This window comes from Plecotus auritus, assembly GCF_963455305.1.
Source record: "Plecotus auritus genome assembly, chromosome: 1".
In the NCBI taxonomy this organism is placed as follows: Eukaryota; Metazoa; Chordata; class Mammalia; order Chiroptera; family Vespertilionidae; genus Plecotus; species Plecotus auritus.
The window spans coordinates 165,925,071-165,952,273 of NC_137770.1; the positions used below are offsets into that span (position 1 = coordinate 165,925,071).

Genomic DNA, 27,203 nt, shown 5'->3' on the forward strand with positions numbered 1-27,203 from the left:
GGGGAAAAACAGAACACCTGTAATAATCTGAACAGTAAAGATTTATTTAAAAAAAAAATAAAAAATAAAAAATAAAAAACACACACAAAATCAATCCTATCTAATAAAAGAGTAATATGCAAATAGACCGTACCTCAGCTATACCCACAAGCCACGCCCACCAGCCAATCAGGAGCGAGTATGCAAATTAACCCAACCAAGATGACTGCGGCCACAGAGCTGCAGCAAGCAGGAGGCTTGAGTTGCCCCGGGCAATGGAGGAAGCCAAGTTTCCTGGCCGCCCTGGCCAGTCCAGGTCTACACTCAAGGCTACAAAGTTTCAATTATAGAAGATAAATAAATCCCAACAAAAATGGCTGTGGCCACAGAGTGAGCAGGAGGCTTGGCTCCGCTCAAGGCTACAAAGTTTCAATTATAGAAGATAAATAAACCCCAGATACCAGGGCCTCCGCTTGGGTCACCAGGGTCATGGCCGGCCTGCAAACCACCACAGGCCCCTCACCCAGGCCACCCCACGCCCCAAGGGAACCCCCACCCTGATCCAGGACACCCTTCAGGGCAAACCAGCTGGCCCCCACTCGTGCACCAGGCCTCTATCCTATCTAATAAAAGAGTAATATGCAGATTGACCATCACTCCAACGCACAAGATGGCTGCCCCCATGTGGTCAAAGATCCTGCCCCCATGTGGACACAAGATGGCCACCACAAGATGGCCAGCAGGGGAGGGCAGTTGGGAGGGACCAGGTCTGCAAGGTAGGGCAGTTGTGGGTGATCAGGCCAGCAGGGGAGGGCAGTTGGGAGGTACCAGGCTTGGAAGGGAGGTCAGTTCAGGGCGATCAAGCCTGCAGGGGAGGGCAGTTAGGGGTGACCAGGCCAGCAGAGGAGGGAAGTTGGGGGTGACTGGGCCTGCAGGGGAGAGCAGTTGGAGGGGACCAGGCCTGCAGGGGAGGGCTGATAGGGGCAATCAGGCTGGCAGGGGAGCAGTTAGGAATCAATCAGGCTGGCAGGGGAGTGGTTAGGGGGTGATCAGGCTGGCAGGCAGAAGCTGTTAGAGGCAATCAGGAAGGCAGGCAGGCAAGCAGTTGGGAGCCAGCAGTCCTGGATTGTGAGAGGGATGTCCGACTGCCCGTTTAGGCCCGATCCTACTGGGACATCCTTTGAGGGGTCCCAGATTGGAGAGGGTGCAGGCTGGGCTGAGGCACACTCCCCTCCCGTGCACGAATTTCATGCACCTGGCCTCTAGTAAATAATAAGCTTCCAGAACAACACACCAGGCCTAGATGGGTTCACTTGCAAATTCTATCATACAGCTAAGTAAGACATTATACCCATTCTTTATGTATTCTTCCTACATATAAAAGCAAAGGGAATACTTCTGATTTATTCTGTGAGGCTAGCATTAACCTAAAACCAAAACTAGACAAAGACATTACAATAAAGGGAAACTACAGACTAGTATCTCTCATTAACAATAATATTTATACATAGATATAAAATTCCTCAACAAAGTATTAGTAAATGAGATCCAATATTGTATACAAATAATTATGTACTACTACCAAGTGGGATTTATTCTAAGTATGCAAGGCTGGTTTCACATTTAAAAATTAATATAATCCATCACATCAACAAACTAAAAAGAAAAACCACATGACCCCATCAGAGTAGTTCTCAATCTTTTTAATGCCGCGACCCTTTAATACAGTTCCTCATGTTGTGGTGACCCCCATCCATAAAATTATTTTTGTTGCTACTTCATAACTGTAATTTTGCTACTGTTAATGAATTGTAATGTAAATATCTGTGTTTTCTGATGGTCTTAGGCTCTACAGCAGCAGTTCTCAACCTGTGGGTTGTGACCCACAGGTTGAGAACTGCTGGCAGGGTCACAGATATTTACATTACGATTACATTACACAGATATTTACATTACGATTCATAACTAGCAAAATTACAGTTATGAAGTAGCAACGAAAGTAATTTTATGGTTGGGGGTCACCACAACATGAGGAACTGTATTAAAGGGTCGCGGCATTGGAAAGGTTGAGAAGAAGTGCCCGGCTAGCTCAGTCGGTAGAGCATGAGATTCTTAAAAAGGTTGAGAACCACTGCCCCATCAATATATACCAAAAAAAAAAACAAAACCCAAAAACATTTGACAAAATCTAACATCCATTGTGATAAAAATCTCTCAGAAAATTGGGAATAAAAGGGAAATTCCTCAATTTGATAAAGAGCATCTACAAAAAAACCTGTTAACATTATACTTACTGGTGAGAAACTAAATTATTTCCCACTAAGACCAGGAACATGGCAAGAATGTCCTCTCTCCCTACTACTATTCAGCATTACTAGTATACTAGAAGTCCTAGCTAATGCAATAGGACAAGAAGAGAAAAGGAAAAAAGGGTATACACATTGGGAAGGAAGAAATAAAATTGTCTTTATTTACAGACAACATGATTGTCTTTGTAGAAAATCCTAAAGAATCAAGAAAAAAATCTGAAACTAATAAGCAGTTATGGCAAGCTTGCAAGATATAAAGTTAATATATGAAAAAAATTCACTTTCTTATATACCAGTAACAAACAATTGGAACTTGAAATTAAAAACACAGTGTCATTTACATTACCATCAAAGAATGAAATACTTAAGTAGAGCTCTTAAAACTATAAAAATAATGAAAGAAATTATAGTTCTAAATAAATGGAGAAAAATTCTGTATGCGTGGATAGGAAGTCTCAATAATTTCAAGATGTCAGTTCTTCCCAATTTGATCTATAGATTCAATGCAATCCCAGCCAAAATTCCAGCAAGTTATTTTGTAAATATCAACAAACTAAAGTTCATATGGAAAGGTAAAAGACCCAAAATAGGTAACACAATATAGAACAATAAAATTGGAAGACTGACACTACTCAACTTGAAGACCTACTAAAAACTACAAGTAGACAGGACAGCGAGGTATTGGTGAAATAATAGACTAATAGATCATTGGATCATATTAGCCCAGAAATGGACCCACATAGATATAGTCAACTGATACTTGACAAAGAAACAAAGCAATTCAATGGAGAAATGATAATCTTTTCAATACATAGCACTGGAACAACTGGACATCCACATGTTAAAAAATGAATATACCCCTAGCCAGTTTGGCTCAGTGGATAGAGTATTGGCCTGCAGACTGACAGGTCCCAGGTTTGATTCCAGTTAAGGGCATGTACCTCAGTTGAAGGTGAGAGGCAAACATCTCACATCCATGTTTCTCTTTCTTTTCCCCCTCCTCCCCCCACTCTTTTACTCTCTAAAAATCAATGGAAAAATATCCTGGAGTGAGGATTAACAAAAAAACAATGAATCTAGAACAGATCTTAGAGCTTTCATGCATATTAAGTCACAGTGGATCATAGACCTAAATGTAAAACAAAAAATTATAAACATTTTAGAAGATAATATAGGAGAATATCTAGGTGAACTTGGGTTTGGTGATGACTTGTTAATACAACACCAAAAGCACAATCCATTCAAGAAAAAATTTGGTAAGTTGGACTTCAATAAAATTAGAAACTTCTGTCCTATGAAAGACACAGTAAAGAGAATGGAAAGACAAACCATAAATTGGGAGAACAATCTTTGCAAAACTCATTTTTTATTAAGGACTGGTATCCAAAATATACAAAGAACTCTTAAACCTCAGAGTAAGGAAACAAGCAATCCAGTTAAGAGGTGAGCAGAAGACCTGAACAGATAGCTCACCAGAAAAGACCACAAATGGCAAGTAAGCACAGGAGAGATGCTCCACATCATATGTCTTTAGAGAACTGCAAATTAAAACTGCAGTGAGATACCACTGTCAGAATGGCAGAAATCCAGAACACTAGTACCTCATGTTTGCAGGCACAGCAACTTAGGAAGGCAGTTCAGTGGTTTCTTATAAAATTAAACATACTCTGAAGTACTTGAGGGTCTACTCTGTGGAGTATATGATTGTCTGGCCTCTGCTGTACACCTGAAACTAGTACAGACTAATTTTAATGTAAACTGTAATTGAAAAATTAAAGCCTGGTTGGTATTGCTCAGTGGTTGAGTGTCAACACATGAACCAGAAGGTCACAGTTCAATTCCCAATTAGGGCACATGCCTGGGTTGGGAGCTTGATCCCCACTATGGGGCATACAGGAGGCAACCACTCAATGACTCACTCTCTCATCATTGTTGTTTCTATCTCTCTTTCTCCCTTGCTCTCTCTTAAATCAATTTAAAAACTTTTTAAAACTAAATGTGGAAAGCATTATAAAATAATAATAATACCAGGCATTTAGGACTCACTGTTTACCTTCAAAGGCATTTACTGTTTGCACTGCCGATTTTGGTGTAAAATCCTATCTCATCCTGTATTACCGAGACATTTACTGTGATTCTTATTTCTTTGATAGAGGGAGCTAGTTCCTTAGAAAGCAATATTTTCTCTTAAAGTTTCTTCTTGTTGTGTTATTCGGCAGCATTGTTTAAAACATATTGTGTGTTCAATAAACATATAATGTATGAATGGCAAACAAAACAAAACAAAACCAAAAACTAGACATACTCTTACGGAAGGATCCAGCAGCTGCACTCCTTGGTATTTACCCAAAGGGGTTGGAAATATATATATATATCTAAAAATGTTCACACAAATGTTTGTAGCAGCTTTGCCCATAATTGCTAGAATTTTGAAGCAACTAAGATGTCCTTCAAGGTGGATGGATAAACTGTAGTTCATTTAGACGATGGAATATTGTTCAGTTATAAAAAGAAATGAGCTATCAAGCCATGAAAAGACATAGAAGATCCTAAAATACATATTACTCAGTGAAAGAATCCAGTCTGAAAAGGCTACATATTGTATAATTTCAATTCTAAAACATTCTGGAAAAGGTGAAACTGTGGAGACACTGAGAAGATTGGTGGTTACCAAGTGTTCCAGGGAAAGGAGGGATAAGTAGGTGGAGCCCAGAAGATTTTTAGGGCAGTGAACCTATTCAATATGACCTTGTAATCGTGGGATAGATCATTATACATTTATCAAAACCATAGAATGTACAACACCAAGACTGACCCCTAATGTAAACTACAGGCTTTAAGAATATCGATATTACCCCAATTAATCGTAACAAATGTACCACACTAGTGTAAAATGTTAATGGATGAAACTGTATATGTGTGAAGGCTGGGATGAGGTATATGGGAACATGCTATAGTTTCCACTCAATTTTTCTGTAAACCTAAAATTGCCCTAAAAAATAAAGTCTATTAATATAAAAATGGAATAAAGGACAGTGATCAAATGTAGAGTATCAACAAAGATAAAAGTGTTTCTTGGGAAATAGTAATAATATTGAAAAATCTCCAGTGAGAATAGTGAAGCAAGAAGATAGAAATGAATTATCTAAGACAGTGGTCGGCAAACTCATTAGTCAACAGAGCCGCAGTTTGCTGACCACTGATCTAAGGAATGGACATGATCACAATATACCAGAGGGTAAGAAGATAATCAGAATCCTGTGAATAACCATATGACAGTAATTTGAAAACTTAAGTAAATGGAGAAATTTCTAATTTAAAAACTTAAGAAATGGAAAGTTTGAGTAATCCTATGGCCATTAAATAAATGGAAACAATAGCCCTAGCTGGTTTGGCTTAGTGGATAGAGTGTCGCCTGTGGACTGAAGGGTCCCAGTTTCCATTCCTGTCAAGGGCACATGCCTGGGTTGCAGGCTTGGTCCCCAATAGGGGATGTTCAGGAAGCAGCCAATCAATGATTTCCTCTCATCACCGATGTTTCTATCTCTCTCTTCCACTCCCTTCCTCTCTGAAATCAATAAAAATCCTATATAATAAGAGAGGAATATGCTAATTACCCGTTATGCCCTGAGGCGTAACGACCTACCACATAATGACCGGATCACGGATCTGCAGGAGGGTGGGGCAGCGAACTACAAATGGGCAGTGGAGAGCTACAGGAGGGGGCAGGGCAGCAAGCTATAGGGAGTGAGGGGGGAGGGGAGAGCTACAGGAGGGCAGGACAGCGGGTGGAGAGATACAGGAGGGCGGCAGCGACCTACTGTTGCACAGATTCGTGCGCAGGACTACTAGTAAATAAGTAAATGGAAACAATAGTTGAAACAAACTTTCTCATAAAGAATATACCAGACTCAGAAGGTTTTATATTTAAGTTATGCCAAACTTTCAAGAAATTAACTGGTCTGATTCTATATGAACAATTTTAGAGAATGGAAAGAAAAAAGGTAATCTTACCAGTTCATTCTAGGCAGAGGCCTGTGTCAATAAAAGATAGGAAGTACCAAGAAAGGAAAAGTCCCAGACATTATCTGCATAGGAACCCCCAAACAATCTACAGATTTATGAGAAACGAGGGTTTAGTATAATGGCTTGATATAATCTGAATAAAAATTAATCACATTTCTGTACACAAGCAACAAATGAAAATTATAAAATTTTACATGAAAGAAGGCCACAAAAAATGGATTCGTGTGGTATTGAACTGGGAATAATCCTGTTGAGATACTGACTCTCCTAATGTACATTCAGTTAAAATAAAAACCTCCACCTGGTTCTCTGGGAAGCTGAAACCGATTGTAGAATTGATGTGAAAACAGAGGGCTGAGGATGGGCAAGATGCATTAAAGAGAAAGGAGCTAGTGCAGACGTCAGATGTACCACAGCTGAAACTGAAAGCATTAGAAAGAAGCAGACTGGCAGACGAATCTTACACAGTTCCATTCATGTGAAATTCTAGAAAATGTGGAGCAGTAGCAACAGGCAACACATTGGTATTTAATATGACCTCCAAACACTCAGCAAAAGCTGATGTTTGTTTTAAGGAGTCATAATCCTAACACCTATAAGCCATTATTCATGTCACCATTGTATTGCCATAAAGTAAGCCAATGTTTGTTGAGCATTTACTTTGCACAGGCATGTTCTAAATGCTTTTTATCTAATTTATGTAATCTCTCTGTCCCAGGATTCAAGAGTGTCTCACTACTTCATTTCATAGGTGAACAAAATCATTGGCCTTTGGTTTGTAATCAGCTTCTGGTGTTTTTTTCTGTGTAGTTTATACCTGTTATAAAATGTTATCCCCAGTATAGTTCATTAAGGACAAAATTATGAGTTAAAAGTGTTAGTTAAACATGGAATGAGTTTATGGTGAAAAAGAAAGTGGAGATAATTTATGCCTAGAGCAGAGCCTGGCACAGAGGACATTGGATACATATTCATTTACTGGTTGAATAGTGACATTATTCTTCCTTCATGGCAACAGCTCTAAAGGCCAGAGACCAAGCAGTGACCCTGAGAGAGGTGGTGTGTCTGTGCAGCTACCAGTGATGAGAGAGAGAGAGAGAAGGAGGAGGAGGAGGGGATGGAGAGGTGGGAGAAGGAGTGGGGGAAGAAGGAGAAGGAGAAGGAAGAGAGGAGGAGGAGGGGAAGGAGAAGTTATTAGAAAGTATAAAATGTGTATGTGTGTCTAGAAGTTCATCCTCGGTGTTAGATGTCAGCTACATGTCACTTCTTGTGGAGGCCTCTTCTGATGGCTCTGCCCCAGACTTGCCCATCAGTGTCCTCACAGGTCACAAACTCCTCACATGTAATACTCATCACATCCTATTATCTTGTTGGTTTTCTGGTCTATATCCCAAACAGAGTTCTGTGCAAGGGGGTGACTGGGTAAGCAGTAGGTGCTCAGTGGATGAGTGCAGTTGTGACCAGAGCCCCTGTCCATGTACTGCCCCTCCCAGACCCTGCGCATTCACGTCACTGCGCACTTTTCCTGGAGATTGAGAGGTGGAGGTAATTGAACTAAAGCAACAGAAGGTGAAAAATAAGCGACTGGCATGGCTCCTGATGCCCCACTGCTTATAAGAGCGCTCCTGGGAAAGGCACTTGGCATTCCCTTCCTTTTCTCTGTCCTCACTGTTTGACACAGCTCCCCACACCTCTGTATCTGTGTGCATATTCTACCCAAAGAACAAAAAGCGGAGCAGCCACAGGAGAGGCCCTGGTGGAAGGGAGCCTGGGTGGGGAGAGGGCACAGTGCAACCGTCAGGACATAGGAAGTGGGTCCCCACCTAGCTCTTCCGCAGTTTTGGTTCCTTCCATTCTTGGCTTTCTTCTCTTCGTCTTCTCTGTCAGGCTTGTGGCGACATTAACAATGAGCAGCATCATAGTAGGTAGCCACAGCACAGTACATGGTGTTCAGGTTGCCACGTCTCAGCTCTGCCCAGAGCCCTGTAGCACATGGACTCATTGAACCTTCGTAGCCACCCCAGGGGGCAGGTACTCTCAGTATTCCTTTTTGTGCACATAAGGAAACTGAGGCACATATATAGGTTAAGTGTTGTGTGTAAAGGCACCTGGAAGAACTGGGATTTGAACCCGGCAGTCTGGCTCTAGAACCGTGGCCTTAACTGCTTTGCTGTGATGACACAAGGTAAGCTTCCTCAGGAAAAAAGTCTCTTTTATTGATCCACTGTTGTTTTTGAAGTTGGACGACTGTCAGCATACATGTTATTAATTTATGATGTTGTGAGCTCTAGGAAATGGATTGCGGTTTTTGACATCAGAAGGGAGAAGCGAAGGGGCAAGCATCAATTTTTCTTAAATTTAAACGTAGTTATACAAAGATACACACTTTCTCTGAGGAGCTAAAGGTGTTCTGATTACTTTTATTTTCCAAATACCCCATTGCTTATTGTATTGCAGGATACTAGTTTCTTTCAGAATGAATGAAAGAGCTACACATTTAAAGAAACCAAAAGGAAAGTAGAGTTTTCTGTTCAGTATTTAAGAACTTATATCTGTTCAAGGAGCTTATGGAGACTTTTGACACAGGAGCCAAAAACGAGGGTCTTGGGAAGAGAAAGGACTGATGGCTCAGTGACTGTCCTTTGGGATTTATTTTCAAGGTGCAGACCAGAGGCTGCATGTGGGTGGCCTGGTCCATGCACAGGGTCATCAGCATGAGCATCTGTCTTCCATGTACAGGGCCCCATTCACAGGTTAAACTGTGGTCTGTGCTGTGTGAATTGTAGGAAGTGTCATTCCCAGAACTCAGGCTATGGTGCGTGAGGACGAGTTGGAAACCACCAGCAATCTGATTCCTTCAGCACCAAACCCACTGTTTCAGAATAGTCCCAAAGCTGCTGTCATTAATGAGTGCCTATTGGGGCAGGAAGCTAGAGCCTTGCTTGGATATTTTATATCACTCTCATAGTGACTGATTTTGTTCCCATTTTACAGATGATCAAAGTGAGACTTAGATGGATTAAAATATTTCTCGCATGTCTTACAGTTAATAAATGGCAGAGCCAGGATTCTGACTCTTCAGTAATCTGTAGTTACCCCAGAACTATGGGAACATCTTAAGTTTCTATGTCCCTTGTAGCTTCCTGACAGAAAGACAATCTCAGCTCGCAGAACTAAATGGGAAGAAAAACTTTGCAAGTTTCTTTGAGGGAATAGTAGGTGGAGAAATTTTCAGAAGTCAGAATAGGGTACATTCACCTTTTGGTACATTTTTGGCATCATTCAGTTTTTTAAAATAAAATTAACACAAGCATCCTATATAATAAAGAGGTAATATGCAAATTGACCATCAAGCCCTCACAAAGAGGGCTGCCTACGACCAGGCCGGCAGGGGGTTAGTGAGGGATGACCAAATGACTGAACAGCAGGCTGTGTGGGGCAACCAGGCCATCTGGGGGGCTATGAGGGGTGACCAGGCTGGCATGGTGGGACAGTTGGTGGCAACCAGGCCAGCAGGGGGGCAGTTAGGGGTGACCAGGCCAGCGGCGGGGGGGGTAGTTAGGGGCTACCAGGCCGGCAGAGGGGGGAAGTTGGGGGCAACCAGGCTGGCAGGGGGGCCAGTAAGAGGTGACCAGGCCAGCAGTGGGGGCAGTTAGGGGTGACCAGGCTGGCGGCGGGGAGGGACAGTTGCATGGCAGGGGGGCAGTGAAGGGCGACTAGGCTGGCAGGGGGGGCCAGTTGGGGGTGACCAGGCTGGCAGAGGGGGGGCAGTTAGGGGTACCAGGAGAACAGGGGGGGGCAGTTAGGGGCAATCAGGGCAGCATGCAGCAGCAGTGAGGGGCGATCAGGCCAGCAGGGGGAGGGCAGTTAAGGGTGACCAGGCAGCAGGCAGGTGAGCAATTAGGAGCCAGCAGTCCAGGATTGTAAGAGGGATGTCCCCCAAGGGGTCCTGGATTGCAGAGGGTGCAGGCTGGGCTGAGGGGACCCCCCCCCCCCATGCACAAATTTCATGCACCGGGCCTCTAGTTTTAATTATAAGGACCAAATCATGATGGTTAGGAAATAAGGAAAAGAGAATACCAAGTTTGAGGCAAAAGAAGAAAAACCATATGTAAAGAGGATGCAAAACTTCTTAAAATTTTATTGAAGAAAGAGTGGGTATCAGTTGCAGTGGTCATGTTTATTTTGTTTTAAGCGGAGAGGTCAAATTACTGTTCTGGGCACTGAGGACAAAGGTGAATGTGTGTGGTTGGTGTTTCGATGCCATGTAAACCCCAGGTGCACATCCTTCCTCTTAGTAAAAGCATGGGTTTCAGGGTTGTTGCTGCTGTTTTGGTTACTTTCCTAAAAACTGGTGTTTGGAGGAAAATGCTGAAGGGAGTTTAGGAGGTAAATCTGATGCGACTGGAATGATGAATTTGGCTGGAAGGGAATTTCTCTCTTCTGGGTGTGTCCCTGCTCCTAACATGATAGGGAGAACAAGGAGAGGGGCAGCGAGTGGCTTTCATTTGCCCCCATCGGGGAAGGGGTGGGTGCAGATGCCTCTCAGGGCTGCAGAGACGGGAACAAGACCCCTCCCAGGGTTGAGCAGGTCACTGGCTCTGTTTAGTAGTTGCCCTTTGTTTTTGCTGTAGAAATCTGATTACATTTCCCTGGAGTTTTTAGAACCCTGTAGAATTTTTACAAAATCTCTGCTGTGATTAAAAAAAGAATAGAGAGTTGCCTTTTTGAAAAGAGTTAGTTTGATCATTAAATATAACTCCTTTATTTTATGGATGTTTCTCCAGAAGTTGAATGATTTGCCTAAGATTAGTGTGTATGCTGACCTTTTTTCCAAAACAGAAATTGCTAGTAGTGCCAAAAGCTGTCTAAAAGTAAAAATAATGAGGCTGCATCTTCCCTCTCACTTCTCATCACTGATTCTTCATTTTGTTTGTAACTCAGGTGAACTCATCCCAGATCCATGGGACATCAGCTGAGTAGTTGTTGGCTGATTTGCATCTCATTGGCTATTAACTAACCAGAGGAAGACATTTTGTGTAAAAACTGGATCAATCAAATATAATCTTATATTATTTTTTTCCCTTAAGTGTAACTTAGAAAACTTATATAACTGAAAATATTTTCTTAAAGCAACTGAGCTGAGACTTGGAGTCATAGTGAATGTCTGTAGGGAAACTTCAGTTTTAACCACTTCATAAACAGTTTAACTTAAAACAGTTGTAATAAAGCACAACAGCAACACAATCCTGAAATTTGTGACATTTACTCCAAATTTTGGAAGTGAGTTTTTTTAAAATAATTTTCTTTTGGTGGGAATGGTCAAGTGATGGTGCGAGCTATTCTCCCCTCTTAGCTTTAGATGTTCTCAGTTGACCCTATCATGTTTTTTACTAATGTCACAAATTTAAAAATTCGTTTTATGGATGATTTAGTTTAGGTGAGACTCTTCCATTAAGATGGTTATAAGTCACTTTAAAGTGGGTTTAGAAGTTATATTTTACTTGACTTGAATAATCTTACTAAATTCTGTAATTTAAAAAAACTGATGTAGGATTGTAGGATCTGGTTCTGAAGTTGGTATCAGACCAACCCTCCCACATCTATACTAATAAAAAGGTAATATGCTAATTAGACCAGGAGACTGTCTGGACGTCCTTCCAGACAAAGCCATGTTGGCGGGGCCGAGGCAGAGGAGGTTAGGGGTGATCAGGCCAGGAGGGGAGGGCAGTTGGGAGTGATTAGGTCAGTGGGGGGGCAGTTGGGGGCAAGCAGGCCAGCAGGAGGGGCCAGTGGGGCAAGCAGGCCGGTTGGGGGGATAGTTGGGGGCGAGTAGGGGGCAGTTGGGGGTGATCAGGCCAGCAGGGGGGCAGTTGGGGGCAAGCAGGCTGGCAAGGGTGGGCAGTTGGGGGCGATCAGGCTGGCAGGGGGGGACAGTTGGGGGCGAGCAGGCTGGCGGGGGGGCACTTGGGGGCAAGCAGGCCGGCAGGCAGAGTGGTTAGAGGTGATTAGGCAGGCAGGCAGGCAGGCAGGCGAGCGGTTGGGAGCCAGCAGTCCCATGATTGGGCCTAAACCGGCAGTCGGACATCCCCCAAGGAGTCCCAGATTGGAGAGGTTGCAGGCTGGGCTAAGGGATACCCCGCCCCCCATGCATGAATTTCGTGCACCAGGCCACTAGTAGTACAATAATAACCCTAAGACACAATGTTAACAATAATGAGTTTAATGCACTGGAGAGCAACTCCTAAACGTAGGCAGAAGTGGAAGGACCGTATAAAGGCAGGGCAGAGCAGAAGGAGGTTCATATTTATTTGGCTTTTTGCCAAGAAGGTACTCTCCAAATGCCTTCGTGTGGAACTTTTCAAACCCAAGCTGCAAGCCGTGGTGTTACTGGCTTACTGTGTCAGAAGAAAGACTTTGGGGCTGTCAGAACAGCTGGGCATTAAAAGGGGAATCTAGATAAGAGTGAGCCACAATGCAGGGAGCCCCCATGTCTGTGTATAAATTCCATTCAGATTATCGGGAAACCCTGGAACTGTGTGTACCTCCAGGAGACCAACAGACAAAACAACTATGGAGGCAGTTCCTGGGACCACTGGCACCATTTTAACGTGGACTTTGGATTAGATAATAGTACTATATGTAGTACTATATTTGTTCAGTCTCTTGATTTTGAGAATTTACAAGAGAATGTCTTTGTCCTTAGGAAGTACATTAAAATATTTAGGTATGGGGAGAATGGTATCTGAAATTTATTTTCAAATGATTAGCAAAAACAACACATACAGAGAGAGAAAGTGATGAGGTAAATGTAAACAATTGTGAATGTGGGTAAAACTTTAGGGAGTTCTCTGTACTGTTCTTGCATATTTTTTGTAAATTTTTAATTATACCCAAAAAGTTTAAAAGAGGGGTCATATGAAACTGAAAGTGTTTGATGTGTGAAGAATTCATGTACTCTCTCCTCCTCATAGATGAGCTCTTTAGGTTTAGGTCATGAATCCAAGTCATTCATTCATCAGTTTTTAATCTGAGAGTTTAAGAAAGAGTGATCAGAAACTCAGTTTTTGCCTCCAAGTACTTGGAGTCTGGTTGAGGAGAAAAGAGTGGTGTACACACAAGCTGAACAAAGTATAGCAGAACACATTCATTGTGTTTGGTACCTGATGTACTCCAAGACGGGGCTGGCAAATGGTTTCGGTAAAGGGCCACATAATGGGTATTTTCAGCTTTCTGGACCATTATGTCTGTCACATACAGTGTGGAAGCAGACAGTGTGTGTACGTATAAGAAGGGTATGCTTTGTTCCAATAAAACATTATTTACACAAAGGGGAAGCAGGCTGCGTGTCCCACAGGTTGTGGTTGGCTGACCCCTGCTCTATCTAGCATGTTTTACAGGGTGGAGTTTTCATAGGAACTGCAGGAATACATTGTGGTCCCTGGTGAAGGGCCTGGGCCCCGGGGTACTCACACCTGGGTTCAAATCCTGGCAGTGCCACTCACCATTTTGATAATCTGGGAGAGCTGCTTACTTCCACTTGCTCCTCTGTGACATGGAAATATTGAGAGCCCCTCCTCTGTATCATCGTGTATGTTGTGACTGTGGTTGTGTCTCACCTGACTGCTGCCTTCATGTCACTCTCCTGCAGCCTTCTTCACAGCAGCCAGAATGATCCCATCAAAATGGAACCAGATCATGTCATGCCTCAGGATCCCCCGGTGCTCCCTGTCAGATGTAGGATAGGAGCCCTGACCTTATGCACCCCTCTCCCAGGATCCTATTTGTTCTGCCAGCACCACGCTCACTCTCAGTTTAGGGCCTTTCAGTGGGTTTCCCTTCTTCCTGGACCTTCTCGTCCTGACAGAGTGGCTGGTTCGTTCTTACCATTCAGATTTCACAGTGAAAGTGCTCTTCCCTGGCCTCACAGTGAAGTAGCGATTCAGTCAGTTTGTTTTCCCTGTTTTAATTCTCTGACCACTTGTCAATGGTCTGTTTCACCCGAAGGAAAGTAAGCTAGTCTGGCCCTGGCAGAGTGGCTCAGTTGGTTGGAGTGTCATCCCCTACAACAAATGGTTGTGGGTTCAATCCTGGTCAGGACACATATGGAAGGCAACTGATCAGTGTTTCTCTCTTCTCATCGATGTTTCTCTGCCTCTGCCTCTGTCTCTGTCTCTCTCCCTTTCTCTCTCTCTAAAATCAATAAAAAACATATCCTGGGTTAGAATTTAAAAAAAAAAAAAGAAAGAACGTAAGCTGCGTGATTCATAGCACCTCATCTACCTGATTCTCCACCACTCCTGCCCCGAGGACATGACCTTCTAAAGCAGGCAGCCAGTAAATATTTGTGGAGTTAATATAGTGAGTTAACATACACAAAACACCCGACACAGTTCTGAGTTCTTGGTACGTGTTAGCTAAATCATTACTGACTGCCAGTAGGGTGTACGTACTTCCCTTAACAGTGAAATAAATTACGAGGCTTGAAAATGTGAAGAAATATCTGAAGGTCAAGTCCACTCACCATAAGAAAATAAAAATCACACATAAATTTGCAGCCAGCTCTTGTTTATTTATACAGAAGCCAGGGTAATAAAATGAATAATTAAAAGTCTGCAAATGAATTTGCATGTCTTCTTACTGGAGCTTTTAAGCTGGCAGGTTCACATTTTCCCTTTCTTCCCCACCCATTCATAAACTACTCCACAGGACCAGAGAGGAGAAAAAGCATGGGCTTTCAGGACGTCCCGAACAATGGAGTAATTGAGCTCTTTTTTTGTTTTAGACGTCCACACAGAAGCTGTTCAGGCAGCGCTTGCGAAACACAAAGAAAGGAAGATGGCAGTGCCTATGCCTTCCAAACGCAGGTCCTTGGTTGTGCAGACCTCGATGGATGCCTACACACCTCCAGGTGAGTGGCAGGCCCACCTTTGGCTTAGAATGGCGAGCATGCCTTAGAATTAATTCACTGCCAGCCTTGCAATCACAGTCTTTCTAGCTTTCAAAATAATGGTGCTCTAATTCAGATTTTGTGACCCACAGGTCCAGAAACAGCATATATGTTCTAAATTAAATTTGGAGGGAAAGTTACCATCATTTTGTGTGTATCTATATAAATATGTATTTTAAACTTTTCATCAAGACTTATAAGTATGAAAAACTTAGTCTTATAAAATTTTATTTAATACTTGATATAGCAAAAGTGTCCGTAGTTGTAACTGAACATGCACTTTTCTTGTTTAGACTGATATGTACATATTCTCAAGTCTTTAAAACATAAGTATGTTGTAATTTTGTATTAAGAAACCAAATGAATTGAAAAATGTAGGCTCTTGAACTTCTCTTGGGGGTCATCAAACTTTTCCTTAAACTGCAGACAGTATTTTGGTCTTTGTGGGCCCTAATGAATGGGTATGGTTGTGTGCCAATAAAACTTTATTTATAAAAATGGGCAGAGGGCTGGTTTGGTCCATAGTCTGCTGATCCCTGATCTAAATGGTTGAAGGTTATATCCCATTTACATTTATGATTTTAATACTGTTTTTATTTAGTCTTGAATTTTATGTAACTACTTAAGTTCTCTGTTTCACTCTACTCAAATAATTATAGTCTATAGCTCATGAGCTATAAAACCAAAGTGAGACACAGTTAAATCATCCAGGTTATCTATTACAAGCATGAAGAATTGAACCTAATCTACTTGATGTTTGTTTTTCTGTGATTTTGGTTCTAGCATTATTCATGTCATTGCTGCCAAACCTAAGTTTCTTTTCTACACACCTAAGTTACCTTGCACACTTTTTCGTACAGTTTTGAATGCCACTATTTTTGTTCACAAGAGAAACTTAAAGTGCAATAAGAATAGCTGAACATATACAACACTTCTGAGGGTCTTTGAGGTTTAACCCTGAATGTTTACAAGCAGTGAGGGTAATGAAGCTCCCACTTCAACTCAGAGATGTGATCAAGTATCTTCAGTAATTCTCCAAACAACTCTTAAGTATTCAACTTTGCTTGCAGTTAAAGGTGAAAGTCTTGAGCTTTATAAGACAAAACATATAAATAGTGTATTCCTTAGTCATTGTTTTAAAAATAGTCCAACAAATGTTCTTCATCTAACAACACAGTATCCTTGGCAAAATTTTTTTGGCCAATTTACTTACTTTCCTTTGTTTCTTTATGCCGAGCCTCAGTGTAATTTGGGACTATTTAAAAATCAGCATAATTAACATGTTCAATTCTGTTTATTTAGTTCATTATAATTTGCCAAAAATTTACAATGGAGTGGAAATTTTTAGTTTTATATGTTATTTGTGCAACAAACAGAATGGGTTTACCAACAAACCAACTTAAAATATGTTTTTTCCAGGTTAAAATATTTTTTACCAAATGTTTGGAACTAGGCAGTATTCTGGAAAATGGACATATTTCTGAACTACTTTTTATGAGAAATATTGAGTTTAAAATGCGAGAAGTTATGTGATTATTCATGTATGTGCTTTTCTCCATTTTAAATCCATCTTCAGAAATGTTAGTGTCATACATGATGAAAGCCAGAACTTTCAGAAAACAAATCTTGTAGAAATGCCTTTGCAAAATATAAAGAACATTATCAGTCACGTTGTTTTGGGTGTAACATTTGCATTTAATTATTTGACTAGGATTTTCATGTACACCGTATAATACATTTTGTAAACTGTCATTCAGGAGTTCCAGTGATAATGTCACATGAAATAATTGTGTACAGTCATAAATGCCTATTTATAACCATACTTGATTGAACAGAATCTCGGCTCATTTTCTCTCTTTTTGGTTGCTGGTAACTGGTTAGAACTCATTTCATGACAACTGCTCTGCAAGGAATATTCCTGAAGTTTATATTCTCTGCATGAAATGAGTGGTTGCTGACAAATGTCATAGTGTCTGGAAAAGATCTTATTAGGATCATTACACTTTGTGGATCTCAAGCAGCACAGGACTGAACTGAGAGCAGAGAAACCCATGAGGTGGGCCCCACGAGTCCCAGTTCTCTGCCTGGGGAAAATTTTTAGACTGACACAGAGATGGGAGTCTGAGCAATCTCTATGGCCATCCTGCTAAGTTGAGATCCAAGTTCATGGGATATCAAGGGGCTGAAGCTTTCCACAGATCCACGCTAGCAAAAAATAGCTCCATGTCTGTTCAAGGTCAAGAGAATCAACCAGTAATCGAAGTAAATGCTAAAGTAAAAAGCCAAGGCTTCACAGTAAGATAGAATTCAGAGTCTCCTCAACATACCACCCACAGTATCTGGTATTCAATAAATAATCACTAGGTATGCAAAGAAATAGGAGGTGTGAGCTGTGGCCATGGAAAAAGGAATCAATAGAAAACCAACACGATATGGCTCCAGTTTGCTCTTTGTAGCCACTGATCCACTGTCAAGAACACAGAGTATTGCTGGTCTTAATTGTATTTGCTATAAGCATGAAATACAGATTTTGAAGAGTTTATATTGAAAATATGACTGGAATATATTTCATTAACTTTTATATTTATTACATGTTGAAACAATATTTTGTATATTTTATGTTAAATATATTATTTAAGTTAGTTGTACCTGTTCATGTATTTTAAAATGTGGCTGCCAGAAGGTTTAAAATTATGTCTGAGGCTCCCATTACATTTCTTTTGGAAAGCACTTGGGTATGTGTTTGATATAGAGGAAGATGGGGTTTTTAAATATAATTGTAAAAGATTTATCCAGGGAATCAAGTGAAAATATGTCAAAGAAGTAAAGAAAAATATTGTCTTATTACTTAAGTTGAGCAGAGAAAGGGAAATATTTTTAAAATTAATGGAAACTCTAAGAAACTGAACAGTATAATACTGAAATAGAATTGCACTGGATTAGTTTAACATCAGATGGATAAAAAGCTAGTCTTTGAACTTTGAGATCAAGAGAAGTGAACCAAACTTATGAACAGAAAAACAGAAGGTTAAAGTAAAGTTAATAGAACCTCAAGTATCTGTGGAACAGTGTTAACATACTTGTAATTGGAATCCAAGAAGGAAGAGAGTGTGAGAAAAGGGCAGGAAAACTGAAGAAATGAGGGTCAAAAACTTCTCAGATTGATGTAATTACCACATACAGATTCAGAAATTCAACGAACCCCAAGCAAGATAAGTCTAAAAAGAATTAAACCTAAAATTCATAGAAATCAGAGTGCTATGAAATCCAAAGAGTAAGAGGAAATCTAAAAAGTCATCAGAGGAAAACAGGTAATTATAGACTGGAGAACAATTATGAATAATTGCTCATATCTTCATATGAGATATATGATTATGAGTTATCTATATATATAAAAGCCTAAGCGACTGAACGACTGGTCGACCTGTTGCTATGATGTGCACTGGCCACCAAGGGGCAGACACTCAATGCAGGAGCTGCCCCCTGATGGTCAGTGTGCTCCCACAGCGGGAGTGCTGCTCAGGTGACAGACCCTTCCCAGTGGCCCACCAGACCGGCGGCAGCTACTTACTCCCTCAGTAGTCCTGCAGGTCCAATCTCCAGAGAACAGGCCAGGCACTGATGGACCGGCACTGCCAGCACAATCCTGACAGTGCCACCAGCCTCCTGGAAGTCGGCCTTGGGCACCGCAGCTGCTTCCCCTCCCTAGATGCTCTGCAAGGAAGAAATGATATAAAAGCGGCCACCAGATGGCTCCTGACAACCAGCGTGAACGTCAGCGGGACTGATCTGGATCCCACCACCTGCCGGGAGGGCCGATTGCATCTCAGCCCCCCTGTCCCCCTCAGGACGGGTGCCAGATGCAGGGTTCATTGCTGGCGAGTGCCGCTACGGCAGCGCGAGCCTCTCCCCATTGGGACTGACTGGGTGCGAGCCCGCGGCAGGCGCAGTGGGGCTGGGATGAGTGGGAGCAGGAGGCAGGAGTGGCATGCGGCATTGGGCTGCCGGTTTTGGTCCAATCCCCACAGGCCACGCTGAGGGACCCCACCTGTGCATGAATTCATGCACCAGGTCTCTAGTATGAGATAATATTACAAGATTATGAAGATACAACAAGCCATAAAACAATGGAAAGACACCTTTAATGTCCTAAAAGGAAGGGGGAAAACTGTCAACTCCTATCCAGTGAAAATATCCTTTGTAAGCAAGGATGTTAAAGGAAATAAAGCCATAATGAGACCTTGAAAACTGAGAGAGCATGGTGCCAGCAGAACTGCTCTGCAAACATGCCAGCAATGGCATATGAGCTGATGGGGAAGGATATGAGATGAAAACTTACATCTGCAAAGCGGAAAGAACACTGGAAACAATGAATAGCTGAACAAACATGAAATACTATTTTTCCCCCTTATAATTTGCTTAAAAAGAATAGTTACACAAAAGACAAGGACAGGTAAATCTAATTACAGTGTTGTATGGTTATTATATTTCTGAAGTAGGAAGAAGTTTGTAGTGTCAGGTTTGAAGAGTAGTTACAATATTGACCCAATGTAGAGCCATCAAGGATGCATATTGTTAGCCCCAGAGCAATCACTAAAGCATGGGAAGAGATACATGTGAGAATATAGGGAATAAAATGAAACTCTTTAAAAGTTGTTAATAGAAAAAATGTCAGGGAAAATCAACAGAGATAAGAAATAAGAGGAATAAATAGGAAAACAAGTAGTAAAATGTTAACTTTAAATACACTTATACCAATGATTAGAATAGACTAGAGCAGGGGTGGGCAAACTTTTTGACTCGAGGGCCACAATGGGTTCTTAAACTGGACCGGAGGGCCGGAACAAAAGCATGGATGGAGTGTTTGTGTGAACTAATATAAATTCAAAGTAAAGGAGCGGAGGGGAGAGCAAGAGAACCCTCTGCTCTTTCGGCTCCACGGGCCGGATAGAACAGCCGAACAGGCCGGATCCGGCCCGCAGGCTGTAGTTTGCCCACGGCTGGACTAGAGGCTTGGTGCATGAAATTCGAGCACTTGGGGCAGGGGGTCCCTCAGCCCGGACTGTGCCCTCTCACAGTCTGGGAGCCCTGCGATGGATTGCCCTTGCAGAGGGAGACCCTGCCCACCCGCCACAGCCTGCTGGCCAGTGACCTGAGCCTCCCTTTGCAGGGTGATCATGTAATTGAGCGCACCCCACAGAGGGAGGCCTCGCCCACCTGCTGCAGCCCACTGGTCGGTGGCCTGGGCCTCCCTCTTTGGGGCAATCATGGAGCCCCCCCGATTGATCGATTGCCTCGCTGGCCAGTGGCCTGGGCCTCACTCTGTAGGGCGATGGCCGGGCCCCTGACCAATCACATCGCACCCTCCTTGGTTGGCCTGGCACCAGTGGGAATCATAGTGTGGTCGTCCAGACAGTCATTCTGCTGTTCGGTTGTTTGGTCGATTTGCATATTATGCTTTTATTATTATAGATTATTATAGATGTAAATGGACCAAACACCCAATTAAAAGATACAGATCGTCAGACTAGGTAAAAAGGAAAAAATAAGTACATCTATATATTGTCTATGAGACACATTTAAATATAAGAATAAGGATAGTTAAAAATGAAATAATGAAAAAGTATAAATGCAATTTTAAGCATGAGATGGTGAACAAGTCTATATTATTAGTATCTGACAAGATAGACAACGAGACCAAGTAGTATCCTATCTAATAAAATAGTAATATGCAAATTGACCATCACTCCAACACACAAGATGGCTGCCCCCATGTGGTCAAAGATGGCTGCCCCCATGTGGACACAAGATGGCCTCCACAAGATGGCCAGCAGGAGGGGACAGTTGGGGGACCAGGTCTGCAAGGGAGGGCAGTTGGGGGTGATCAAGCCTGCAGGGGAGGGAAGTTGGGGGTGACCAGGCCAGCAGAGGAGGGAAGTTGGGGGCTACTGGGCCTGCAGGGGAGAGCAGTTGCGGGGGGGGGGGGGAACCAGGTCTGCAGGGGAGGGCAGTTAGGGGTTACCAGGCTTGCAGGGGAAGGCAGTTAGGGGCAATCAGGCTGGCAGGGGAGCAGTTAGGCATCAATCAGGCTGGCAGGGGAGTGGTTAGGGGGTGATCAGGCTGGCAGGCAGAAGCAATTAGGGGCAATCAGGAAGGCAGGCAGGCAAGCAGTTGGGAGCCAGCAGTCCTGGATTGTGAGAGGGATGTCTGACTGCCCGGTTAGGCCCGATCCTATTGGAATCGGGCCTAAATGGGCAGTTGGACATCCCTCAAGGGGTCCCGGATTGGAGAGGGTGCAGGCTGGGCTGAGGGACACACCCCCCCGTGCATGAATTTCGTGCACCGGACCTCTAGTAAGATATAAAGAGGGATATTGCATAATGGGAAATGAGCAATTCACCAGGAAGACATAAGAATGAACCTAAAAACAGAGCATTATAACTTAAAAAGCAGAGCACATAAGGAAGGGAAAAGTAGAAAAATTAAGAATAATTATTGGAGATTTAAAAAATATACTTCTTAAATAATCATAAGAAAGTTGTCAAACTAACACTATCTACCAATTTTATACAGTTAATATTTGCAGAATATTATGCCCAACTCTTGTAGGACATGGTAATTCCTCAAAAAATGTATTATTTTTAATACCTTTTTTGATGTATAATTTAGGTCCCATAATATTAACCCATTGTAAGTGTGTCATTCATTGATGTTTAAAAAGTATCCAGATTGTTCAATAATTGCCATAATCCAGTTTTAGAACATTTCCATCTCCTAAAAAAGTTTCCTTATACCCATTTTCAGTTAATTCCCATTCTCACTCCAGCCCATTGATCTGATTTATATGCCTCTATAAATATTCTAAACATTTCACAATGAAATCATGAAATAGATTCTTTTGCATTTTGCTTCTTCAGCATAATGTTTTTGAGCATCTTTCATGTTGTAGCATTCTTGAGTTGTAGAATGCATTCCTTCTCATTGCTGAACTGTTTCCTCTTAAATAGATATGCCACATTTTGTTAATTCATTCACTTATTGATGAATATTTAGCTTGTTTCCAGTCTTTGGCTATTATGAATAATGCTATCAACATTTATGTACATGTCTTTGTGTATACTTACAATTTCATTTATCTTGGGTAGATTCCTGGGAGTAAAATTAATGAGTTATGGTAACTTTAACTTTTAAGAGCTGCAAAATTATTTCCATAATTGTTACACCATTTTACATTCCCAGCAGAAATGTATGAAGATTTCAGTTTCTTACCAACTCAATATTGTCTGTATTTTTTATTATAGTCATTCTAGTGGATGTGAAATGGTATCTCATTGTGGTTTAATTTTCATTTGCCAAATAATGCTAAGCATCTTTTTATGTGCTTATTTGTATACTAGAGCCCAGTGCATGAAATCATGCATGGGTAGGGTTCCCTAGGCCTGGCCGGCAATCAGGGCTGATCTGCGGGGTGAGCAGCGGGGCGATCAGGGGGCCCCCACTGGCACTTACCCATGGCTGGCCTGGGGCCTGCAGTCTGGGGTCAGCTTCTGTGTTGAGCATCTGCCCCCTGGTGGTCAGTGTGCATCATAGTGACCGGTTGTTCTACTGGTCATTCTGCTGTTCGGTCAATTTGCATATTAGGCTTTTATTATTTAGGATATTTATTGGTGAAATGTCTCTTCAAATTTTTGCCCATTTTTAAAATGTTTTTTTGTCTTCTCACTGGTTAAGAATTCTTTATATACTGAATACAAGTCCTCTATGAGATATACAATTTGCAAACTATGATTTGCCTTTCTTTTTTTTAGTGGTGTCTGTGGTAAACAGAATTATGCCCCTCACCCTCACCCCCTGAGATATCCATGTTCTAATTCCTCAATGTGTATATTACCTTACATCTCAAAGGGCACTTTGTAGATATGATTAAGGTCCTAAGATGGGCAATTATCCTGGACTAACAGGGTGCACCAACTGTAATCAAAAAGGTCCTTATTCAGACAGAGAAAGATAAATACTATTTGCTCTCACTTATATGTGGTATCTAAAAAACAAAACAAAACAAAACACGCAAAGGATAAACCTCATAGAAAAAGAGATAGATTTGTGGTTTCCAGAGGCCAGCTGTAGGAGGACAGGGAATTGGAGAAAGGTGGCCCAAAGGTACCAGCTTCCAGTTATAAGATAAACTATTAGGCATGTAATGTACAATGTGATGACTATAATTAACACTGTTATAGGAAATACATATGAAAATTAAGAGAGTAAATTCTAAGAGTTCTCATCACAAGAAAAAAAATTTTTTTTGCCTTTTTATTGTATCTGTAAAATGACGGATGCCAGCTAAAGTTAATTATAGTAATCATTTCACAATATAAGTTGAACAATTAGGCCATACTTTAAACTTATATAAATTTATCAATTACCAAAATATCAATAAAACTGGGCAGAGGAGGTCCTCATAAGAGAGGGAAGAGTGTCAAAATCAGGAAAAACAAACAGTAGGACCAGATAAATGAAGGGGCAAGAGCCAAGGGTGCAGGTGACGCAGGTGCCTCTAGAAAAGGCAAAGGAATAGAGAGTCTCCCCTAAGGTCTCCAAGGGATGTAGCCATGCCAACACCTGGATTTTAGAGTTCTGACTTCCAGAGCTGTAAGATAATAAATGCGTGTTGTTGTAAGCCACTGACATTGTGGTGATTTGTTACATTACTCATAGGAAGACAATAGTGCCCTTTTAAGCTTAAGGGTTTTTATTTGGACAAAGTTCAATTTACTGATTATTGTTTTATGAATTGTGCTTTTGGAAGTTTTAGAAATTTCATAGTTTTTGTTCTTCCTGGGTCTCTGGTTCATTTTGAATTCATTTTTGTTTATGTTGTGAGGCAAGATCTATGAGGTATTGTTTTCTGTTTATTTGTTTGCTTTGATATGAGAATACCCAGTTGACCAGCAACAGTTGTTGAAAAGATTATCTTTTTCTCTTTAAATTACCTTGAGAACTTTGTCAAAAATAAATTGACTACAAATGTAAGAGTTTATTTTGGGTTTAGTTCTGTTTTGTTCATATACTAGTATATGCCTACTCTTGTGCTAATATCACTGACTTGATAACTGTAACTTCATAGTAAGTTTTGAAATTAGATAGTGGAGTCTTCCTTCATTCTCAAATTATTTTGGCTTTTCTAGATCTTTTGTATTTTCAAATGAATTTTAGAATAAGCGGTCAATTCTCAAAAAAAAAAAAAAGCCTCTAGGATTTTATTAGATATTACCTTGAATTTTTTGTTAGATATATTGCTAAAGGTTTTATCTTTTTTGATGCTTTTGTGAATGGAATTTTAAAAATCTAATTCCCATATTGTTCAGTGCTAGTATATGGATATATAAAGATATTTTGTGTCTTTATTTTGTATCCTGTGACCCTCCTAAAATCATTTCTTAATTCAAGAATTTTATGGTATGTTCCTTGGGATTTTCTACATACAAAGATCATGTCATCTGTGAATAAAGATAGTTTTACTGCTAGCTTTCCAATATGGATGCCTTTAATTTATTCGTTTTGCTTTATTTCACTGTCTAGAACCTTACAGAGAACATTGAATAGAAGTGGCAAGAAGGGACATCTTTGCCTGACTTTTGAACTTAGGAGAATGTATTTAGTCTTTTACCATTAAATTCAGTGCTAGCTGTTGGTTTTCATGGATGCTTTATATCAGGTTGAGGAAAACGCCTCGTATTTTTTGCTTTGCTGAAAGGTTTTCTCATGAGTGGGTATTAGCTTTTGTGAAGTACTTTTTCTATGATGCTTAAGTTTAACTTGGGATTTTTCTCCCTTTATTAAACTAATATGGTATATAACAGTACTTCACTTTTGAATGTCAAATCAACTTTAATTCACATTTATATGTATAATCCTGGTCACCACTTGGTCATAATGTACTATCATTGCTTGTTTCTGTTTGCTAATATTTTTTGAGGATTTTTGTGTCATGAATATCCTGTAGGTTTGTGTGTAAAAAGATAGGATGTGGAATGAAAAACTGGCTGTAAAAGGGCATAAAAATCTCTCTTGGGAGATGGTAATGTCTGGTGTGGATACATTTCTCAAAAGTCTTTAAAAAGGTTCTGAGGTTCTGTTATGATGATAATAAAATATTAGCATAAATTCCTTTACAAATATTGTTGTGTTAAAAAAAAGTCTTATGTCTTGATTTAAGATAAACTCTCACTTCTCTTATTCTCATTAAATGTTCTAGATCAACTCAGCCATTTTTCCCTCCTGGCATCTCACATTACTCACCTATAGTTAGGATTCTAGATGTCATGATTACATGGAAGTTTAATAAGCTCACCAGTAAATCATTCTTTAAAACCTTGTTACTAAGTGAAAGTTATTAAATAAAAAGTTTTTAATAATTTTAATGAAAAAGTGATTTTTATGTCAATCTAATATATACAATTTTCACAGATAGAAAAATACATGATTAAAAATATTATAAGAAATGAATGTAGACTTCTGGTCAAGATGGTGGTGTAGGTAAATGTGGTGCTTGCCTCCTCCCACAACCACATCAAAATTATGACTAAGCTACATAACAACCATCACCTGAAATCTGGCTGAATGGAAGTCCTGCAACTAGGGAAATAAAGAAGAAGCCACATCAAGACTGTAGGAGGGGCAGAGACATGGAAAGCTGGTCCCACACCCATGAATGGTAGATAAAAATTGGGAAGGATATCTCGGCTACAGAGGTCCCCCCTTGGGAGCGAGGGTTTGCAGCCCCACACCAGACCTCCCAGCCCAGGATTCTAGTGCCAGGAAGAGAATTCTGCATAACTTCTGGCTATAAAAACCAATGAGGATTGAGGCTGAGGAAGACAGAGGGCTGCTGAAGTCCCAGGCAGTCCCTCTTAAAGGGTCTGGGCACAGACTTGGAATCACTCCCTCTGAGCTCCACCACTGGGTCAGTAGCTTAAAAGGCACCAGAGACATACAGGTAGGAACTGAATTGCCTGGCATCAGGGTGAGGGGTAGGGGGTTAGTTTTCTGCCAGACAAAAGTGCTGGCAGAGGCCATTGTCTTTTTTTTTTTTTTTTTTTTTGAATATATTTTATTGATTTTTTACAGAGAGGAAGGAAGAGTGATAGATAGTCAGAAACATCGATGAGAGAGAAACATCGATCAGCTGCCTCTTGCACACCTCCTACTGGGGATGTGCCCGCAACCAAGTTACATGCCCTTGACCGGAATCGAACCTGGGACCTTTCAGTCCGCAGGCTGACGCTCTATCCACTGAGCCAAACCGGTTTTGGCGAGGCCATTGTCTTTTGATGAGCCCTCCACCCACAGAGCTGGCAGGCAGGCAGGCTCCATATCTGAGACTCCATCAACCTGGCTCATACTGTTTGCCCTGTCTGGTGATTCTCTGAGACCCCATCCCACCCGACTTTTTTAGAGCCACCCAAGTAGTTTCCAGTGGCTTCTTAGGAATGGCCTGTCTTGGCTCATGCTCAGATTTTCCTGAAAACTCTCAAACAAGCAGCATCTGGCCTCTGCATCTCCCCTACCTCTCACTAAGTGACCCTACGCCCAGCATTAGCAGTAGCCTCCCTTGATTCGCAGCTTGGCTGCTCCTGGGCACCTGTAAGCCCAGCACAAATAGCAGCCACCTGCAGGTTACTTTACAAAGCATGCTGGGTGGTCCCCGGACAGAACACAGTCGGCAGCTGACCTTGCCTGCAACCCCTAGGAGTCCTTAGGACCAATACACCCAGTGAACAGCTAAAGACTATATCGAAGCATCACCATCCAACCACCTCCATAGGCAACACACTCAAAGGATGGACTCAGTGGGCACCAGAGCCCCATTGAAGTAAGTCCTGCTCTGTGGGGTGGGTCCCTGCACAAGATGACCCTCCACATTCGTTAGAGGTCAGTGG

At 41.5% G+C, this 27,203-nt stretch overlaps 1 protein-coding gene across 4 annotated transcripts in view; it reads left to right on the top strand.

The window, feature by feature from the left end:
* Positions 1 to 27,203, top strand: part of DIP2C (disco interacting protein 2 homolog C) — a 421,423-nt gene that overhangs the window by 231,471 nt on the left and 162,749 nt on the right. For all 4 annotated transcript variants that reach the window (XM_080656660.1, XM_080656661.1, XM_080656658.1 and 1 more), the window contains one exon: positions 15,100 to 15,225. In XM_080656660.1, coding sequence (XP_080512786.1) covers positions 15,100 to 15,225 — 126 coding nt within the window. The remainder of the gene's footprint in view (positions 1 to 15,099; positions 15,226 to 27,203) is intronic.